This window comes from Asparagus officinalis, chromosome 8 (genome assembly GCF_001876935.1).
Source record: "Asparagus officinalis chromosome 8, Aspof.V1, whole genome shotgun sequence".
NCBI lineage: Eukaryota > Viridiplantae > Streptophyta > Magnoliopsida > Asparagales > Asparagaceae > Asparagus > Asparagus officinalis.
The window spans coordinates 3,613,995-3,630,738 of NC_033801.1; the positions used below are offsets into that span (position 1 = coordinate 3,613,995).

Genomic DNA, 16,744 nt, shown 5'->3' on the forward strand with positions numbered 1-16,744 from the left:
TTACATTAAAAAATAATTTAATAACTTTATTCTAATCAAAGAAAAATCTCCATGGAAGACATAAGAAAAATTAGTAAGTATTCATAAATTCCATATTGTGTTCTTCAAATTAAATATTAATATTATAATCTAAGAAAAATTGGTAATGAATAATACATGTATTTAGTTTAGATCTTTATGGAAAATGACAGGGATAGAGCAAATGTAATATTATTGAAATAACAGAAATTCTTATTGGATGCACATCAGAAGAATTCATTTTAGAGGAAAATAAAGAGATAGCTTCTAATTTATTTAAGTAATAAATTAGGAACACAAAGAATTTTATATATATGAAATTAATATTTATTCTCATTGAAATAGAAAAAAAATCAAAGTCTATATTTTGAGCAGTTTGTGTTGAACATCATAAGTACATTTGACTTCTTTGTAAAGTTAAATGAGATGATAAAAAATTAACGAGCCCAGGAAAGATAATAACATAAAAAATACAAAATTAGCCTGATGTCATAATTGATGTAGATGATGAAGAAAATACTCTAGAATTACTCGAGAAATGATAAATGATAAACCTGAAGAAGGATTGATCTTAACTCAATAAAAAATAAAATAGAAGAAATAAAAAATAATATTTTCTGAATATTTTATAGAATAGTTTAATTATTTTGAGTGAAATTAGGAATCTTTAGAAGGGAGTTTCATAAAAAAAATTTAGTACTTTTATATTCTTATGTGGATGTTTTTATCATATAAAAATATACTAGAGTTAGCATTAATCTTTAATTTATATTTTTTATGAAGTCTATCAATGATTATGAATAAACTTCATATTCCCTTTTGCATCGTTTTAACATACTTTAAATCAATCATTTTGCCATATTGGTTTTAAATATTCACCTTATTTGTATAACACTATTTTAATATTTTTCACTTTGCAATGATATACTTTCTCAAATAAAGCTTAGTTTCATATCGGTCAAAAATAATATGAAAATTCTCACTTTGCAATGATATACTTTCTCAAATAAAGCTTAGTTTCATATCGGTCAAAAATAATATGAAAATTTAAATTATTTTTAAATTATATTTGTTTTTTGTCAATTCAAATATCAACATGAAAATTTAAATTGGGTGTATCCCATTTAAACAAACAAAAAAATAATAATTGGGATGTAAGAGTTTAAAGAAAAAAATAAGCACAAACTGCCAAAAATACTTAATCATGGTATTAAATCACGTGCATTGCACGTGTGTAAAAACTAGTAAATTAAAAAAGCACTTGTTGTCAAACTACATACCCAAACAACCCTTTTAAATCATACCTATGAACTAGGTAAGGGTGAAATGAACCCGACCCGAGTCCAACGAGTTGCATAACTTACAGGTGAAGTGTAAGAGATATGTCTAAAAAGTGTATCACATGTGTTATAAACTAGAACATGTATTACATAATTGATTATTGAGTACATGACTGAATAAATTATATGTACATATTCAAGAAGTGTATCACATGTGTTATAAACTAAAACATGTATTACATAATTGATTATTGAGTACACGTCTGAATAAATGTAAGTACATATTCAAGAAATGTCAGAACAGTCACAGATATGAAAAGTGTCAGACATGGATACAAGAGCCCAAATGAAGTGTCCGGATAACTTAGGTTGCATGGAACTCGGTCCATTCCAACTCATGAGAAGGGAACATTATTTCCCAAGGAATGACAGAGACTGGGGATTGCATCGTATGACTTGGGTCAATCAAACAGAATATAATTTCCTGTACCTAGATCAGTATGCATTTCTTGTAGATAGGCCAGTCCCAGTATGCAATATAACTAGCTTAAAATTAAAAGCTCTTAAAATCCATCAAACTACAAAACATAGTCATTTTATACAATTTATACCACAATTATCAATGCAGAAGATACAGGCCCTTGGACATAATAATTAGCTAACAAATTTGACCTTCTTTCGAGTCATTTTTAATTCTAGAAATAAGGACCTGACAGACTTTAAGCGGTGACTTCTTTAGGATGGAATTAAAGAGAAATCCCTATTACCAAATTAAATGTAAAAGGTTTTACAGAGGAACACATCCTCTCCTAAGAGCCACATCTTCATCCCAGTAGTGAGAGCTCCAGCTAGTGTTCCGACTGCATCATTCACCTGACCAGAAGAAGAAGGAAGTAAGATATCAGTTGAGCATGCTATTAGTAAACATACCAAGGCTGATACCCGCATATCTAAACCCTGTCTTTTCATTGCTTCTTTTAAACATTCAACGACGTCCTTTCCCGCCTGTTCAACAGCAGTTACTGGTCAGCTTTAATAATTGAATGCAATGGGAGTAAATTCTAAATAGGAAAAAATCAGGCATGGACTATCCACTTTCAAGCGTTAGTTATAAATGACATGATGAATAACAGAGTTCTTTTTAGCGAGACTGGCTAGAAAACCCCTCTCAGATATAGTTAATAACATTAATCTTCAATCTGGCACCAGTTGATGAAGTAGTAGGAGTGCAAAATGTCCAATAGAAGCTATAGAAAAGTTATACAAATGATCTCAAGCTGTGGAGAGCTCAACATTCAATTTTAAATTATAATAATTTAGGACTGAAGTTGAGGATGATCTAAATTCCAAAAAAAGACGGTCTAAGAATCTGTGTGCAAAACTTGTATCTCCAGTTTTGTACAGCATAAGGCTGCAGAAGATATATATATAGAAATATGCTTCAAAATTCAATCGCACTAAGACACTTTCTCTAACGGTATTATAGTTATTTCTGAACCAATCAACCATTCAACACATCAGGCATGGTTCGGCAATGATCAATTAATCATTCTTGCTCCAAAGTTTTAACAACAAGAAAACGAGATAATGATCAATTTATTATTCTTGGTCCAATGTTTTAACAATAAGAAAACTTTATCTTGTTTTCTCATATTTTTAACCAGAAGATTATAGCTTTGAGGGGCCTTAAGCAGGAAAGTCTCTTTCTCATTTCAAATTCTAGGAATCCACTAATGTTTTAGCAGGTCAGAAGTAGAGTTGTTTTACCTTCTATATACCATAATAATCATCTCTATTATCATTTTTTAAGATCCACAGTTGACAGAAAGGCACATGAGTTGGAACCATCTTCTTTAGACAGAGGTAAAATATGGAAGTATATTATAACATTATTTTGTTTTTATACGCAGGACATTTTAGTGATATTTACATGCACATCTCTGATACATTTCAATGGAGAATTTTGATATCAGATCTTGTCGCTGAGGTTCAATATCAGAGCATTATGCATAAAGAATCAGAAAATGAAGCTAAATGACGTGCAGATTAGAAATAAACAGAGTTCTAACTAATGAAATATCATCCTATGGTGAAATCACAATAATACTCAGAAAAACTGTAATGCCAAAGTATACCCAAACTCAGAGGAAAGAGAAATTCTAACAAACAACATATTTTTAATTAGTCTGATAAGTAATAAGGGTGCAAAAACATGTTCTTATTGTCCCCAGTTGTAGATTTGTAGTTTAGAGCAGAATAAAGGGAAACTCACTTCCTCAAAAAAATAAATAAAAGAAACTCACTGTTCCAGAGACAGCAAAACCCTTTGTCCACTTGATCAAAATGCCTGAGTCAATTGAAGTCTGCCTCACAGGAAAAGAAAATGTAAAACCAATCTCTCCTTTCCTCCCCTGAGGCCAGCGAAACCTCGCACTCTCCTTCGCTGCAAACCTTGCTAACTCAGAAGCAATAAAATCAAACAACTCCTGCGTTCAGATGTGCACAATTACAAACAAATGATACCACAGGATCTTGCATGCGTAGGAGGGAACATTCAGTATGATGATGAAATAAAAAAGCCAACCTCCGTAGTACTATGCATAAGCTCCTGAGGAATTGCAACTTGCTCGAATTCAGTATCGACCACTCGGCTCTCCTTGCCTCCCAATTGCACCCTCAGCACCCGGAAATTTGTTCCACCAAGATCCAACGCGTAAAACAGACCCTTTTCATCAATACGGAAAATAACTTCATCACTCAAAGAAACTACACGACCGAATATGCAAGAAGTCCTAAAAGTTCCCAGTCCGATATGCCGCTAGTTTCTGCACTAGATAATGAAGTCCTATCCTTGTTGACGTTGCACTAGAGATTTTTACAATTCATTCTTATTACTCAAGCAACCATATTTGATAAAACCTCCATTAAACCAAATTCTTCAAAAAAATTTAAATGTCTTACTAAAAAGATTTCAGCTTTTCTACTTAACCTACCACATAATTCCCAAGTCCTGCTTTTGATCATATTATCGACAACTTTACTGTAAATCAAGAAAGAATGCTCAAGCAAGCTATACATACACTGAACACTATATTAAAGTTCGATAATCTAAACAAAATTCAACGAGAAGAAGAAACAAATCTCACCCAGTGGGAAGAGAATCGACGTAACTCAGGATCATCTTGAGATCACTCCCGCCATCAGCGACCAGCCCCGCCCTCATATCCGCCTACATCACGTCCGCCACTTGGCGCGGCACCGGCACGTGGATAGAATCAAAATCAAATTTAGCATAAAAATCAAAATCAGAAACAGGAAACTCTCCTATGAAGAGATTTTAACAGGCCTACGCCTTTTTATCTGATCAACGAATATAGCAATAATTCAGACAATGCAGATGGATAGAATCAAATCGAATTTATCATAAACCCATAAATCACATACTAATCACCACCTCCAACGGCGACGGCCTAATAACAAATCGGACCAATACATCCAGCAACCAACATCAAGCAATACAGACATACAAATGGAATTCAATCTCAAGAACGATCGCCTATTCTCGATCGATAACCTCCTCGTCCTTCTGATCCTTCCCCTTCTGACCCTCCCCCTTCTTCTCACCGCTCTCCATCTCCTCCAGCTCCTTGAGCCACAAGTCCGCAAACTCGCAGTCCCTGTACCTGTCGAACCACGGCCCGCCCATCGTGTAATGGATGGCCTTCGGGTAGCCCTCCTCGACCCTGTTGTGGCCGACGAGGAAGTTCCAGACGGAGGGGACCTCGCCAATGTCGCCATCGTCGAGCCACATGAACCTGTGGAGGAACGCGCCGCTCTCCCTGCTGACGAGCTCGGGCGTGAGGACCCGGTTCTTGGGGTGGGCGCAGTTGTAGAGGACCATGGAGGACCAGTTCTTGCGGGGGTAGACGGTCTGGACGGCGCCGTCCATCTTGGTGGCCGCTTGAGGAGGGAGTGGACGCAGACCTCGTACGCCGCCGCCTCTCGGGGGTCGTACCCGATGAAGATCTTGAACGGCGAAGGGGGAGGAGAGGATCCCATTTTGGAGGAGATTGGGCGTCGTTCAGATCTGGATTCGATTCGATGCGGTGGCGGTGAGGAGGGGAAGAAGTCCTGGGGAGGGGGATTAATTATAAAGAGGCGGAGGAGAACGCGGGGTCGCGTGGGGCCCAGGATTTAAGAGGGGGGCTTGGATACTTGGGTGGCTAGATCCTCGCCGTTGGTTTTTGAGGGAGTGGAGGAGGAACCGGGGTTGGCTGGCCACCGACAGTTTTTGGGTGCCAACGATAGACAGTTGCAAATTCTACTGGGCAGTTGTGTGAATATGCGATTTTGTCGTGTTAAACATGTTTGGCGAAAAAAAGATATTTGTGGAAGCAAACGACACGACGGCGAGAGAGAATAGACGGCAAGGGAGCAGAGGGGAGGATTGGGCGTTAAATCGGCTTGATGGCTCAATAATTGGACGCAAGTTATGGGCCTTTTCTATCTTTGGGTTCAATAATTGGACCTAAATTAAATCTGCCTCGTGGCTCAATAATTTGACCTAAATTATGTGGGAAAGTTTTATTTTCCTCTATTTATATGATAGATAGATATATTAGATATTTTATACCCACGAGCTAGAGCGTGAAAATAAGAATAATAAGCTAAGTTTCAAATTAGATTCGACTTTGAGACATACTATTATGTGACATTTAATTGAAAGTTACGTGAGACATGCAGTGCATATCTAAAATGGCCTCAGAAGATCTACAGATGGGTCATGCATGCTCGTCGTATAGAAAAAAAAATAAATAAATCAAGGGAGCTTGGTTGTTGTTGTTCTCACTTCGGATTGGTTCTTCACAGTCACCAGGTTTTAACCTACGTTGGGTCCCAAAAGAAGAGCGCATTTTAGTTTCTCCAACTCAACTGAACAATTTCCAACAACAGATCGATGAGAAATTGTTTTGACCTTTTGTAAGTATTATATGTTTAAGAGAATGAAAATTAAGTTAGTATTTGAATGGTCAAAAAAATAACCATGTTCAAGAAGACCTTGCAACCTAACTTATTTGTTTGCAGATCCACAGCCAAGACGAAATGACCTTTCATGAGTGTTGAACCACAAGCAAAACACGTAGGTGTGTCCATCCGGGCCGGCCCGGCCCGGAAATCCGGGCCCGGGCCGGACAAAATCGGAGCCCGGACCCGGACCCGGGTACCCTGGGCCGGGTCCGGGCCCGGGCCTGGGCTCGACTGGGCCGGGTTCTGGACTGGTCCGGTTTATTTATTTTTTAATTCTATTTAAAATTTAAATTATAAAAAAACAAAAAAATTTAATAAAAAACAATAATTTTATTAATCACTTAAAATGACATAAATTACAAATAAAAAAATATAAAAATAAATTCTTTATTAATAATTAATAAATTATTTACAAATTACAAGTATAAAGTTATTTTGGAATTCATCGCATCAACAATAAGCCTTTACAGTCGTGCAACTAAGGTTTTTAAATTTTTTTTTCTTTTGATCTGTTGATAAAAGTAAAGCTATAAAATTAGGTTTAACATGTATTATATTCTTATATAGATTATGTATTAGTATATAGCTTACAAATTATTATGTAATGTATATTGATTAATATATAACATACTATTATACTTTGTACAAATTATTTGGAATATTATGAAGTTTAAAGGTTAGACTAAACTTGGAGGGAACTCACATAAGTGCAGCCGTTTGCGTTGGAGACAATAGGGGGGGGGAAAAAATAGCGTTCTAATAACTATAGTCTGCAATTGTATATTATAACTAAACGAGAGAGACGTCACACGACACACATTTATACCATATATCAGCGGAGCTGGAGATAGAGGCCTTTATTCAGCTCTATTATAAGTTATGAGGTGGAGTATAACATATATAGCAGAAATGGAGTATAAATATAGATCAATGAAGCAATACGATAAGCTCAATAGAAAGAGAGAGAGAGAGTATAACTAGCAATATCACACATAGTACTACATAATACAACATATAATTGTAAGAGAGTGTGATATTTATAAATCTTCAATACATTATAATAAAGAGAAGAGTATGAACCATAATATAGAGAAGAGTATACATATATTAGAGAGAGAGTTATATATTAAAATAACATACATTATACATATATCAAAGATTGGCACTCCAGACGCAGTATGTCTTATATATACTAGTATAGTTAAAAGGAAGCTATACTTATCGCATATCTGCGCTGGACATAGCTATAATATTTTTGTATATAGTTAATTGAGAGTATACCTATAATAATTAAAACTATCCGTTATATACGCTAAGAGAGAAGTATCATAACCTGACAGACATATGAAATGTTAAGACACATAGTATTTGAAATAAAATATAAATTATTACATATGCTTATATATATGAAACATATATTAGGCATTACATAGATAATAAAAAATATTATAATATAAACATTGTGAGCTATTTTTATACTTCATACATATTTTTATTATATAGCCAGTCAAGATATATAATATACAGCATATATTATAGCAGCGAATAACATAGCCCTATATATATAAACAGTATAAAAGTATATAAAAATTTTAAAAAACATACTATTCCAGACCGGGCGCTCGGGTCGGCGCACGCAAAGAGGCGGCCCGGCCCGGCCCGGAGCCCAGACTTGGCCTAGGTTTCCGGGCCGGGTCGGGCTGGCGGGCTTTTTGGACACCCTAAAAACACGCACCAAGGAACACAAAAGTGTGCGCTGCATAATAAATCACAAGCCGAATGTTCCGCAGCTTTATTTCCAGTACAACGTCTAAATTTCTCAACTCAACTTATAATTTATTTTTCACCATGGATATATGTTAGGATACACACTAACAATAACATCTCAAACGGAAACGTAATACACAGAATAAAGGCACAATATTAAACACGGTACTCACAAATATACGTGGTTCACTCCTTCGGAGCTACTCCATGGTGCTTCTTTTATATCCCAAAGGAATAGATCAAAGAGAACACACTCTCTTGATCAGATATACTCCAAAAACTCTCACAAACTCTCTCTGTGTTTTCTCTCTTACTCTTATATAAGAGGAGTTGTTTCTGGGATGAGATTTCCTTAAGAGTTTAGGGCCCTATTTATAGTGTTTGGAAAAATACTATGCACTAATAAAATATTATTGGTAGGACCCGCCACTAATAATATTTTACTGTGGGACCCATCATCTTTTTCCTTCTTCAAATCTTTCGGCCATCGAAACCTTGATTGTCAAAAAAGGTAGCAGGGGGTGGATGGCTGGGTCAAAAGAGGCGGCTGGCTAACAATCTCCCACTTGAAGATTTAATTGAGTATCAATCATATCTTCACACCACTCTTGGTTGCATCATCCGGATATCTTATATCTTTGGCGTCTTGCACGACCCTCAACATTCTTAACGGAGGCCATATGAGGTTGCACACAGCCTCACCTTCTCGAGCGAAACTGGCTTGGTCAGCATATCGGCTGGATTGTACCTCGTATCAATCTTCACAAGCTTGAACTCGTTCCTGCTTTGCTATCTCCGTATGGCATGGTACTTCACATCAACATGCTTGGTTCGAGCATGGAATGCATCGTTCTCTGACAAGTGAATGGCACTCTGACTGTCGCAGTGGATGAAGTATTTCTCAAAGCTTACTCCAAGCTCGAGAAAAAAAGCCTTCAACCATAGCAACTCCTTTGCTGCCTCTGCAGCAGATACGTACTCAGCTTCGGTTGTTGACAAAACTATAGTATCCTATTGTAGGCGTCAAAAAATGCTGAAAGATATCCAAACACAGCTCAAAAGGAAGTCATCCAAAATATCAAAAAGAACACAAGTATAGACTGTCTCGCATGCGAGACAGTCTTTACTGTCTCGCACGCGAGATAGACTTGACTGTCTCGCATCTCGCACGCGAGATAGACTTGACTATCTCGCCATGCGAGACAGACTTTTACTGTCTCGCTCACGCGAGACAGTCTTTACTGTCTCACCGTGCGAGACAGAATTTACTGTCTCGCACGTGAGACAGCTCTCAGAGGCCCAAAACTACTTTGCATAACCGCCAACACGTGGTCATTAACTGTTCAAGAACGTGGGAAACGTTGTGGGCGAGAATCACGTTGATAACTGCCAAAATAACGGAGTTTGAAACGTGGGAAGGCAGTTACAACGAAAACTGTCAGGAATATTCCTTTTCCGAGACAGTGTTTACTGTCTCGTGGGCCGAGACAGCAAACACTGTCTCACCCGCCGAGACAGCAAACACTGTCTCGGCAGCCAAGACAGCAAATACTGTCTCGCGAGCTTGATTTCCGCCAACTGTTCCTAGGGGTTATAAATACCCCCCGAATGCCATTTTTGAGGGGGGCTGATCATTTTGAGCACTGTTGAGCAGAGAGAGCAGAGTTCCTGAGCTTCCGGCAATTCCTTGAGATTCGAGCTTTGACTTGATCTTAAGAAGAACGACTATCTTACTTTGATAAGATATCGTTTCAAATTCTCACTTCGATAAACGAAGGAAGAATCATTAAGCCCCTCACGATTCAATCAGAATCTGTGATTTGGTGGTCCACGAGTCAAAGCGCTCCCGGCACAGGCAAAGATCCCACGCAAGCAGCGATCCTGCGTTTGTTTCTAAAAAGTTATAATTTTCTTTTTGTTGTGTAAAAGGAGTCTTATAAAAAGACTATCTCTTTTGAATTTGTTGTAATCGACCGAAGATATAATGAATTCCATGACAAAACCAACTTTTGACGAAAGCAAACTGGCGACCACAGTGGGAGCCAACGGTCTCGCTACCGAGACCGTCGTGTCACAGCCGATCAAGATACCGGTTGAATCCATGGTCGAGTATGAATTCGACCAAACCAAGTTTGAGGAATATATCTCATTGTCCTCTTCAAGATCTTCATTATCATGTAAGTACAAGAGGATCTCATCATTGAAGAAGACCTATACGTCAGAGAAGGCTAAAAGTGAAGCCTCTCATCCAATGGTTGTTGAGGTCATGCCTCGCAACATTATTCTGGCAACCCTCAAAGCCGGAAGCTCTGCTCATGATCATTCCTCCCCAATTAAGGAGTCGTTCGATCGAAGTTCGCCAACTCTGACGAAGAGGGCTCGTCAGAGGCGACGCCAACGCCGCGCTCGTCAATTGGCTAAGGCCTTGGAACAAACCGATGGAGTTCGTTATTATGCGGACTTAGAATCGAGGAGACATCGAGTGGTTCAGTTGTCTCAACGACCAACCACTCATATCTCTACTAAACTAACGACGGATGAATGGACTTTTGTCAAAAGGGCTCGTTCGACCCTCAAAGAACGAATACAAAAGCGTCGTGCAAACACTGCTCAAAGACAAGAAAGAAACAAGGAAACGGTGGCCAAAGAACTACCAAAACTCTGCAAAGTTTAGAGTCCAAAGTCTGGAGTTGTGCAAAATCAGTATTCGGAGCTCGTTAAGATTTCATGCCCACAAGGGAGTGGTTCTAAACGTGTGACTCCCGACATAACCTTGGATCGTTCAAAGACAATAATAAGTTGTCCTGAGAATGCCAACAAGGTTTTACATCCTCAGAAGAAAACATGTTTGTCAAAAGACATCGTTATACCTGGGGGGGTCATACCAACAGACGATAAGATTTTCCGGCAATCATACCGATGAATCATACTATCAAGCTGGAGGTATGAACAAGAATCGAAAGAGAACTGTCCGGGAAATAAACTCTCATTGTTCCTGTGCGCGAATCATTAGAGTAATGCTATTAGAATGTGACTGTTTCAAACGAGAAGCCATCTCACGAAGAATCTCGGTATTCCAGAGACTTTCTACTGAAATGTCGAAGCCTAAGCCGAGACATTTCCGCAAGAGAAAATCAGCTGCCAAAGATGATGAATTCCCTGAAGTCACCATCAACGTGGCTGATAAAAGAAAGTCTAAGCAGCATTCAAGTGACTCAAATCCCGACTTTTTCCCGAGAGGAAAAGTCAATCCAAAAATTGCTCAAAGGATGTCTCGACTCCAATTAGGAGCCATCAGACGCAGAGATTACAAGAGAATGCAAGAAGGAATGTCCTCGGAATATGCATTTTCTAGATTTTGAATTCAGATTTGTAATTTCTTGGGCATTGTACATTACGTACACTGGACTTCCAAATATATAGAGGTTGGAATAATCAGCTGCCTTGCCAGTCCACATCTCCACCGGCGTCTTCAATTGTATTACAGTTGATGGAGATCGATTCACCACATAACAGGTGGTTTTTACTGCTTCCGCCCAAAAGACTTTTTTCAGATTTGCAGTTGCCAACATAGTTCTTGTTCTTTCCAACAGAATTCTGTTCATTTGTTTTGTCACTCCATTTTGTTGAAAAGTATAAGCAATGTTGAATTGTCTTTTGATGCCTTCATGCTTACAGAATGCTAGGAATTCACCGTCTGTGTATTCTCCTCTATTATCTGACCTCAAGCACTTGATCTTTTTCTCAGATTCAAGCTCGACCCGCACTTTATAGGCTTTAAAGACTGAGAACACATCCGCCTTCTTTTTGATAGGATACACCCAACATCTCCTGGAGTAATCATCAATAAAGGACACAAAGTACTTTGCTCCTCCTAAGGATGTAGCTGGTGCTGGCCATACATCAGAATGAATCAGTTTCAGAATAGCCTTGCTTCTAGAACTCGATGTGTTGAACTTTAGCCGATGTTGCTTACTAGTAACACAATGCTCGCAGAATGCAAGAGTTGCTGAATTAAGTCCAGGAAGCAGTTTCTGATCGGAGAGAATCTTCAAGCCTCGTTCTGATATGTGGCCTAGTTTGCGATGCTACATCATGGTTTGTTCTTCTCCACGGCTGGTTGATGCCACACATGAATCAGCTTCCTGCATGGTTTCTCCCTTGAGCATGTACAGATTTGTAACTATCTTTTCTCCTTTTATCACCACATGCGCCCCTCCAACAATCTTCATGATCCCATTTTCGATATGGGTCTTGCACCAGAGCTCACCTAATTGTCCCAAAGACAATAGATTCTTCTTCAAGCCTTTTACATGTCGCACATCTTGAATGGTGCGTATTGTACAATCAAACATTTTGATTTTGATAGTGCCAATACCAGAAATCTCCAAGGCATGATCATTCCCTATGAATACAGATCCTCCTGAGATAGGTTCATATTTGTGAAACCATTCTCTCCGAGAGGTCATGTGTCAGGAGGCTGCTGAATCTAGAAGCCAGACATCAGCAAACCTTTTTCTTCCTTCATCAATAGTGGTTGCTCCACTGAATAGAATTTCACCATCGTCTGATGTGCTGACAACGCATCCTTGAGATGTTGATGGCTCTGAAGACTTTTTATCTCCACTCTTCTTATTATGCCAACACTCCGATTTGACGTGCCCTCTTTTACCACAGTTGTAGCATTTGACATTCTTCTTACTTCTTGATTTGGATCTACCATAGGTATGACTCCCACTGGAGCCACGTTCCATTGATCTTCCTCTCGTCACTGTTAAAACCTCCGCTTGTTGAGAACTTGCCTGCCTATCTTCCTTGTTCTTGCATCGATTTTCTTCCTCCAGAACAGCAGCTGCAACATCGTCGAAGACTAAATTGTCCGTGAGGACGTTGTTTATCAGGTTGATGATGAGTTGATCATACGAGTCAGGTAGACTCTGAAGTAGAAGTTCTACACGTTCATTCGCACTAACTGTATACCCCAACGTTGTGAGTTGGGAGAACAGTGTGTTTAGGGTGTTAATGTGGTCGGACATCGATGTAGATTTTGCCATCCTAAGAGTGTAAAGTCTCCTTTTTAAGAAGATTTTATTGTGCATGGATTTCGCCTCATATAGCTTTGTTAGAGTATCCCAGAACTCATTTGCTGTCTTCTTCTCCTCTATGCTTGACAGCACCCCGTCTGCTAATGCTAGATGGAGATTTGCAATAGTATTTTTGTCCATCTCGTTCCACTTCTTATCATCTGTGACGTCGTCCGACCTTACACTGATGGCCGCCAGACAATTATCTTTTCTCAATATAGCCTTTATCTTCAACTTCCACAGTGAGAAATTACTCCCGTCGAATTTCTCGATCTTGAACTTTACCATCATTGCTTCTACCACGAACAGTAACTTCTTACTATTTTACGTAAATAGTAACTGTATTTATGAACAGTAACCATATTCATGAATAGTATCATACTTGTAAATAGTACTGTATTTTTGAACAGTACCGTACTCGTGAACAATACAATCACCTTCAAAGGGTAAATGATAACCTAACTTATTTTCTGATATGGAGGATCCATCTTTAGTGGCAGCCACAGAGCATACGATAAGTAGATATATACAAGCACCCTAAGTTAGCTCTGATACCACTTGTTAGGACAAAACCGGGGCCTAATAGAGCAGGATCGTAACAATAGTAGAGCAAAAGTAGAGATAAAAAGTTAGACACACATATTTACGTGGTTCGACACTTGATTGCCTACGTCCACGGGCAATGATAGAAAAATCCACTATGAGAAGAAAACTCTGGAGTTACAATCTCTCTTTACAAAGAGATACTCTCTCTCTATTTTTTCTCTCTCACTATTCTATAAGAGAAGTTGTTTCTGGGATGAATTTTTTCTTAACGATTTGGAGCCTATTTATAGTGTTTTAAAAAACACTATGCACAATAAAATATTAATATTTCACTATACATTTATGTTATAATAATGAAATGGGGCCCGCTCCTTTATCCAAAGTCAAAAATAATTGCTTCACATGGGCTGCTGCTGACAAGTTGGAGTGACAATATTCCTCTCTACTTGCAAGACGATGTATTTTATGATCTTTCTGTGTTATCTTAAATGAAATGAAGTGCTTTACCATAAAAAAAGAGGAAAAATGAAAGGAAAGGAAAAAAAAAAGAAAGAAAGGAAAAAAAAAGAATGATCATGGAAGAGAAACTGTAATCTTCAATACTTCATGATTGTAAATAGAATTTCTTATGTTATCAAAACAATCTCAAAAGGACATTTAGGTTTCAAAACATATGCTAACTAATATTAACGAAAAAATATTGTCTATTAAAACTTGTTTTAAATGGGAGAAGAATACAATTTCGTTAGGACCATGTCCATACAATTTCTTTTATTTGAATAATAACAAACGTTGATTTGAGCGTAATTTTGCGTTTGAGATGATCTGTACAGGTTTCCACAAGTTAGAATCGAGTTTGAGGCGAAAAGGAGTGAAGTTCAACTGAAAGACGAGTTTCAGCATAACCATTGATCGATGAGTAACTTTGCTCATCGATAAGCAAGGCTGCAAGCATCGATTCTAATTTGTCATAGGTGAAAGAAATTTTACAGATTTTTTTGGGTCATGGATGAGCCCTAGCCTCATCGATGAGCCTGATGGTATAGTCATCAATTCCAACTTACCGTTGATGAAGAAAAAATTATAGAGTTTTTAGTCATCGATGAGCCGTGTCGCTCATTGATGAGGCTTCCCGCTCATTGATGATACTGGAGTGACTTTTCAGATTTTGGATTTTAATCTCAGTCGTTCGATGCAACTAATATATACTTTCTCTCCTCTCATTTTATAGAATTAATTCTTTGGACCTGATGAGATACAGAGAGAGAGGTGTGGGGGAAGGGGGGGGGGGGCGCTAGGCTTTGTGATTTGAAGAAGAAACCTTATCAAAATCATTTAGAAGTTGTTCAAATCACTTTCTCGTCGCATTCTTCATCATCGGATCTACAACTATTGAGGAATATTGCTCTTGGATCGTGTCTTCCCATCTTCTAGAGGTACACTTATATCATCAAGGAGCACAGTTTGATAAATAAAAGATTGTAATATCTTTCTTGTGCGCTTAATTGATTTTGTTTTACATTACAAACTCTATTTTTACATTCATGTGATTGGTTTTGTACAGCGTATTCAATATAGAGTTAATTGAGGTTTAAGACTACTAGCTAGGAGCTAGGTAGCATATACAATGCTAAGCACTACCTAAAAGTATATAGTGCAACCTATAACAATGACTAGTACATATGCCTCATTCACCATACACGGAACAGAATCATAGAGTTACACATAAAAGCAAATATAAGAAAACTGAGATAAGCCAATAACAATGATCAGTACATAAACCTCATTCACTATACATAAACAAAATCACATATAAAATCAAATACAAGAAAACTGAGATATGACATAAGCAAGTATTCAATATAAATACACAATGGAATCAAGATACTCAACAAGTATCAACAAGTTCCACAGATAATGAATAACATAAAAGATATCACAAGATATTACTGTCATAAATTTAGATATATAAAAGCCAGAACACATGGCCTCATAAGTCTGAAATAACCCTCATAAGTCTGAAATAACTACTACAACTATCACATATATCAGAGTCACTATATAGCAGTGGATATATTAACATAAACAAAAAGGTTTAATAAAATGGCCAAAACAGAACTAAATAAATGGATAGTCATTGATAGAAACTCCATCTAATGAAGATTACTAGATTCTGGTGTGCCTGAAAGTAGGAGTGGAAGGCCTGGTTTTACCATTGGTGTGCAGACGAGGAAGGTCACAAACTCATCTAGCAAGTGGTAAAATGGAGGATGGATTGTGCACATGTAACATGCATTATGAATTCATGACTAGTTTAAGCATAAGAAAGACTATATAACTATATCACTTTACTTGCTTTCATGAAAAGAACATGCATCTTACAAATTCAGAATATAGAACAGATAAAAGCAGATAACCAAAACAATATCAACACAGAGATAACAACGAAAGTGTGCCTAGCTCCTATAGTGTGATGCAAAGGTAGTGTGTGCGTCTAACTAATCAGCTTTTATTTAATTTTATTTAGGGAAAGCTCTCACTAGATAGTATGTGCTTAGCATACCCCTTAGGAATGTTACTTGGGTTTTTACTTTTCTTGGTTTGCGTGCACATATTCATCTGGTACTACTGCTCAAACATAACCCAGTGGCACACATTATCTATGAGATATCCAAATATCTCCCATTAGTTAACCCACATGAGCATTTTCATTACTTGGTTATATATGATATATAATGTATTGGGCCCGCATAACTCAATCCATAGAGAATATCCATTTCGCGGGTCCAAATCCCTCCACATTAATTAACCCACATAAGCATTTTTATTACTTGGTTATACATTATATGTAATGTACTAGGCCTGAATAACTCAATACATAGATAACATTAATTTTGTGAGTGCCCTCTCTGACCGGATTTTCAAAGCAAATGAAACTTGCCTGTCAAATACTAAAGCAATTCATCATGACTTGATATACATGGATACTTGATCTCTTTCTCGGTTTATCATGTTTTGTAT

General features: G+C 37.7%; 2 protein-coding genes across 2 annotated transcripts; both read right to left on the minus strand.

The window, feature by feature from the left end:
* On the minus strand, nt 1,346–4,557 carry LOC109822134 (hexokinase-4, chloroplastic-like). The gene is made up of 5 exons (XM_020388296.1): nt 4,445–4,557; nt 3,883–4,023; nt 3,602–3,784; nt 2,241–2,303; nt 1,346–2,171 (listed from the first exon to the last, which is right to left on the minus strand). Exons 2-5 carry the CDS (start codon nt 3,898–3,900, stop codon nt 2,070–2,072), a joined length of 366 nt encoding a protein of 121 aa, XP_020243885.1. The 5' UTR covers nt 3,901–4,023; nt 4,445–4,557; the 3' UTR covers nt 1,346–2,069.
* Nucleotides 4,699–5,379, minus strand: LOC109822135 (protein CDI-like; the record flags this gene model as incomplete). Its single annotated transcript, XM_020388297.1, has 1 exon — nt 4,699–5,379. A coding segment is annotated over one exon (525 nt), but the record flags the coding sequence as incomplete, so codon positions are not given.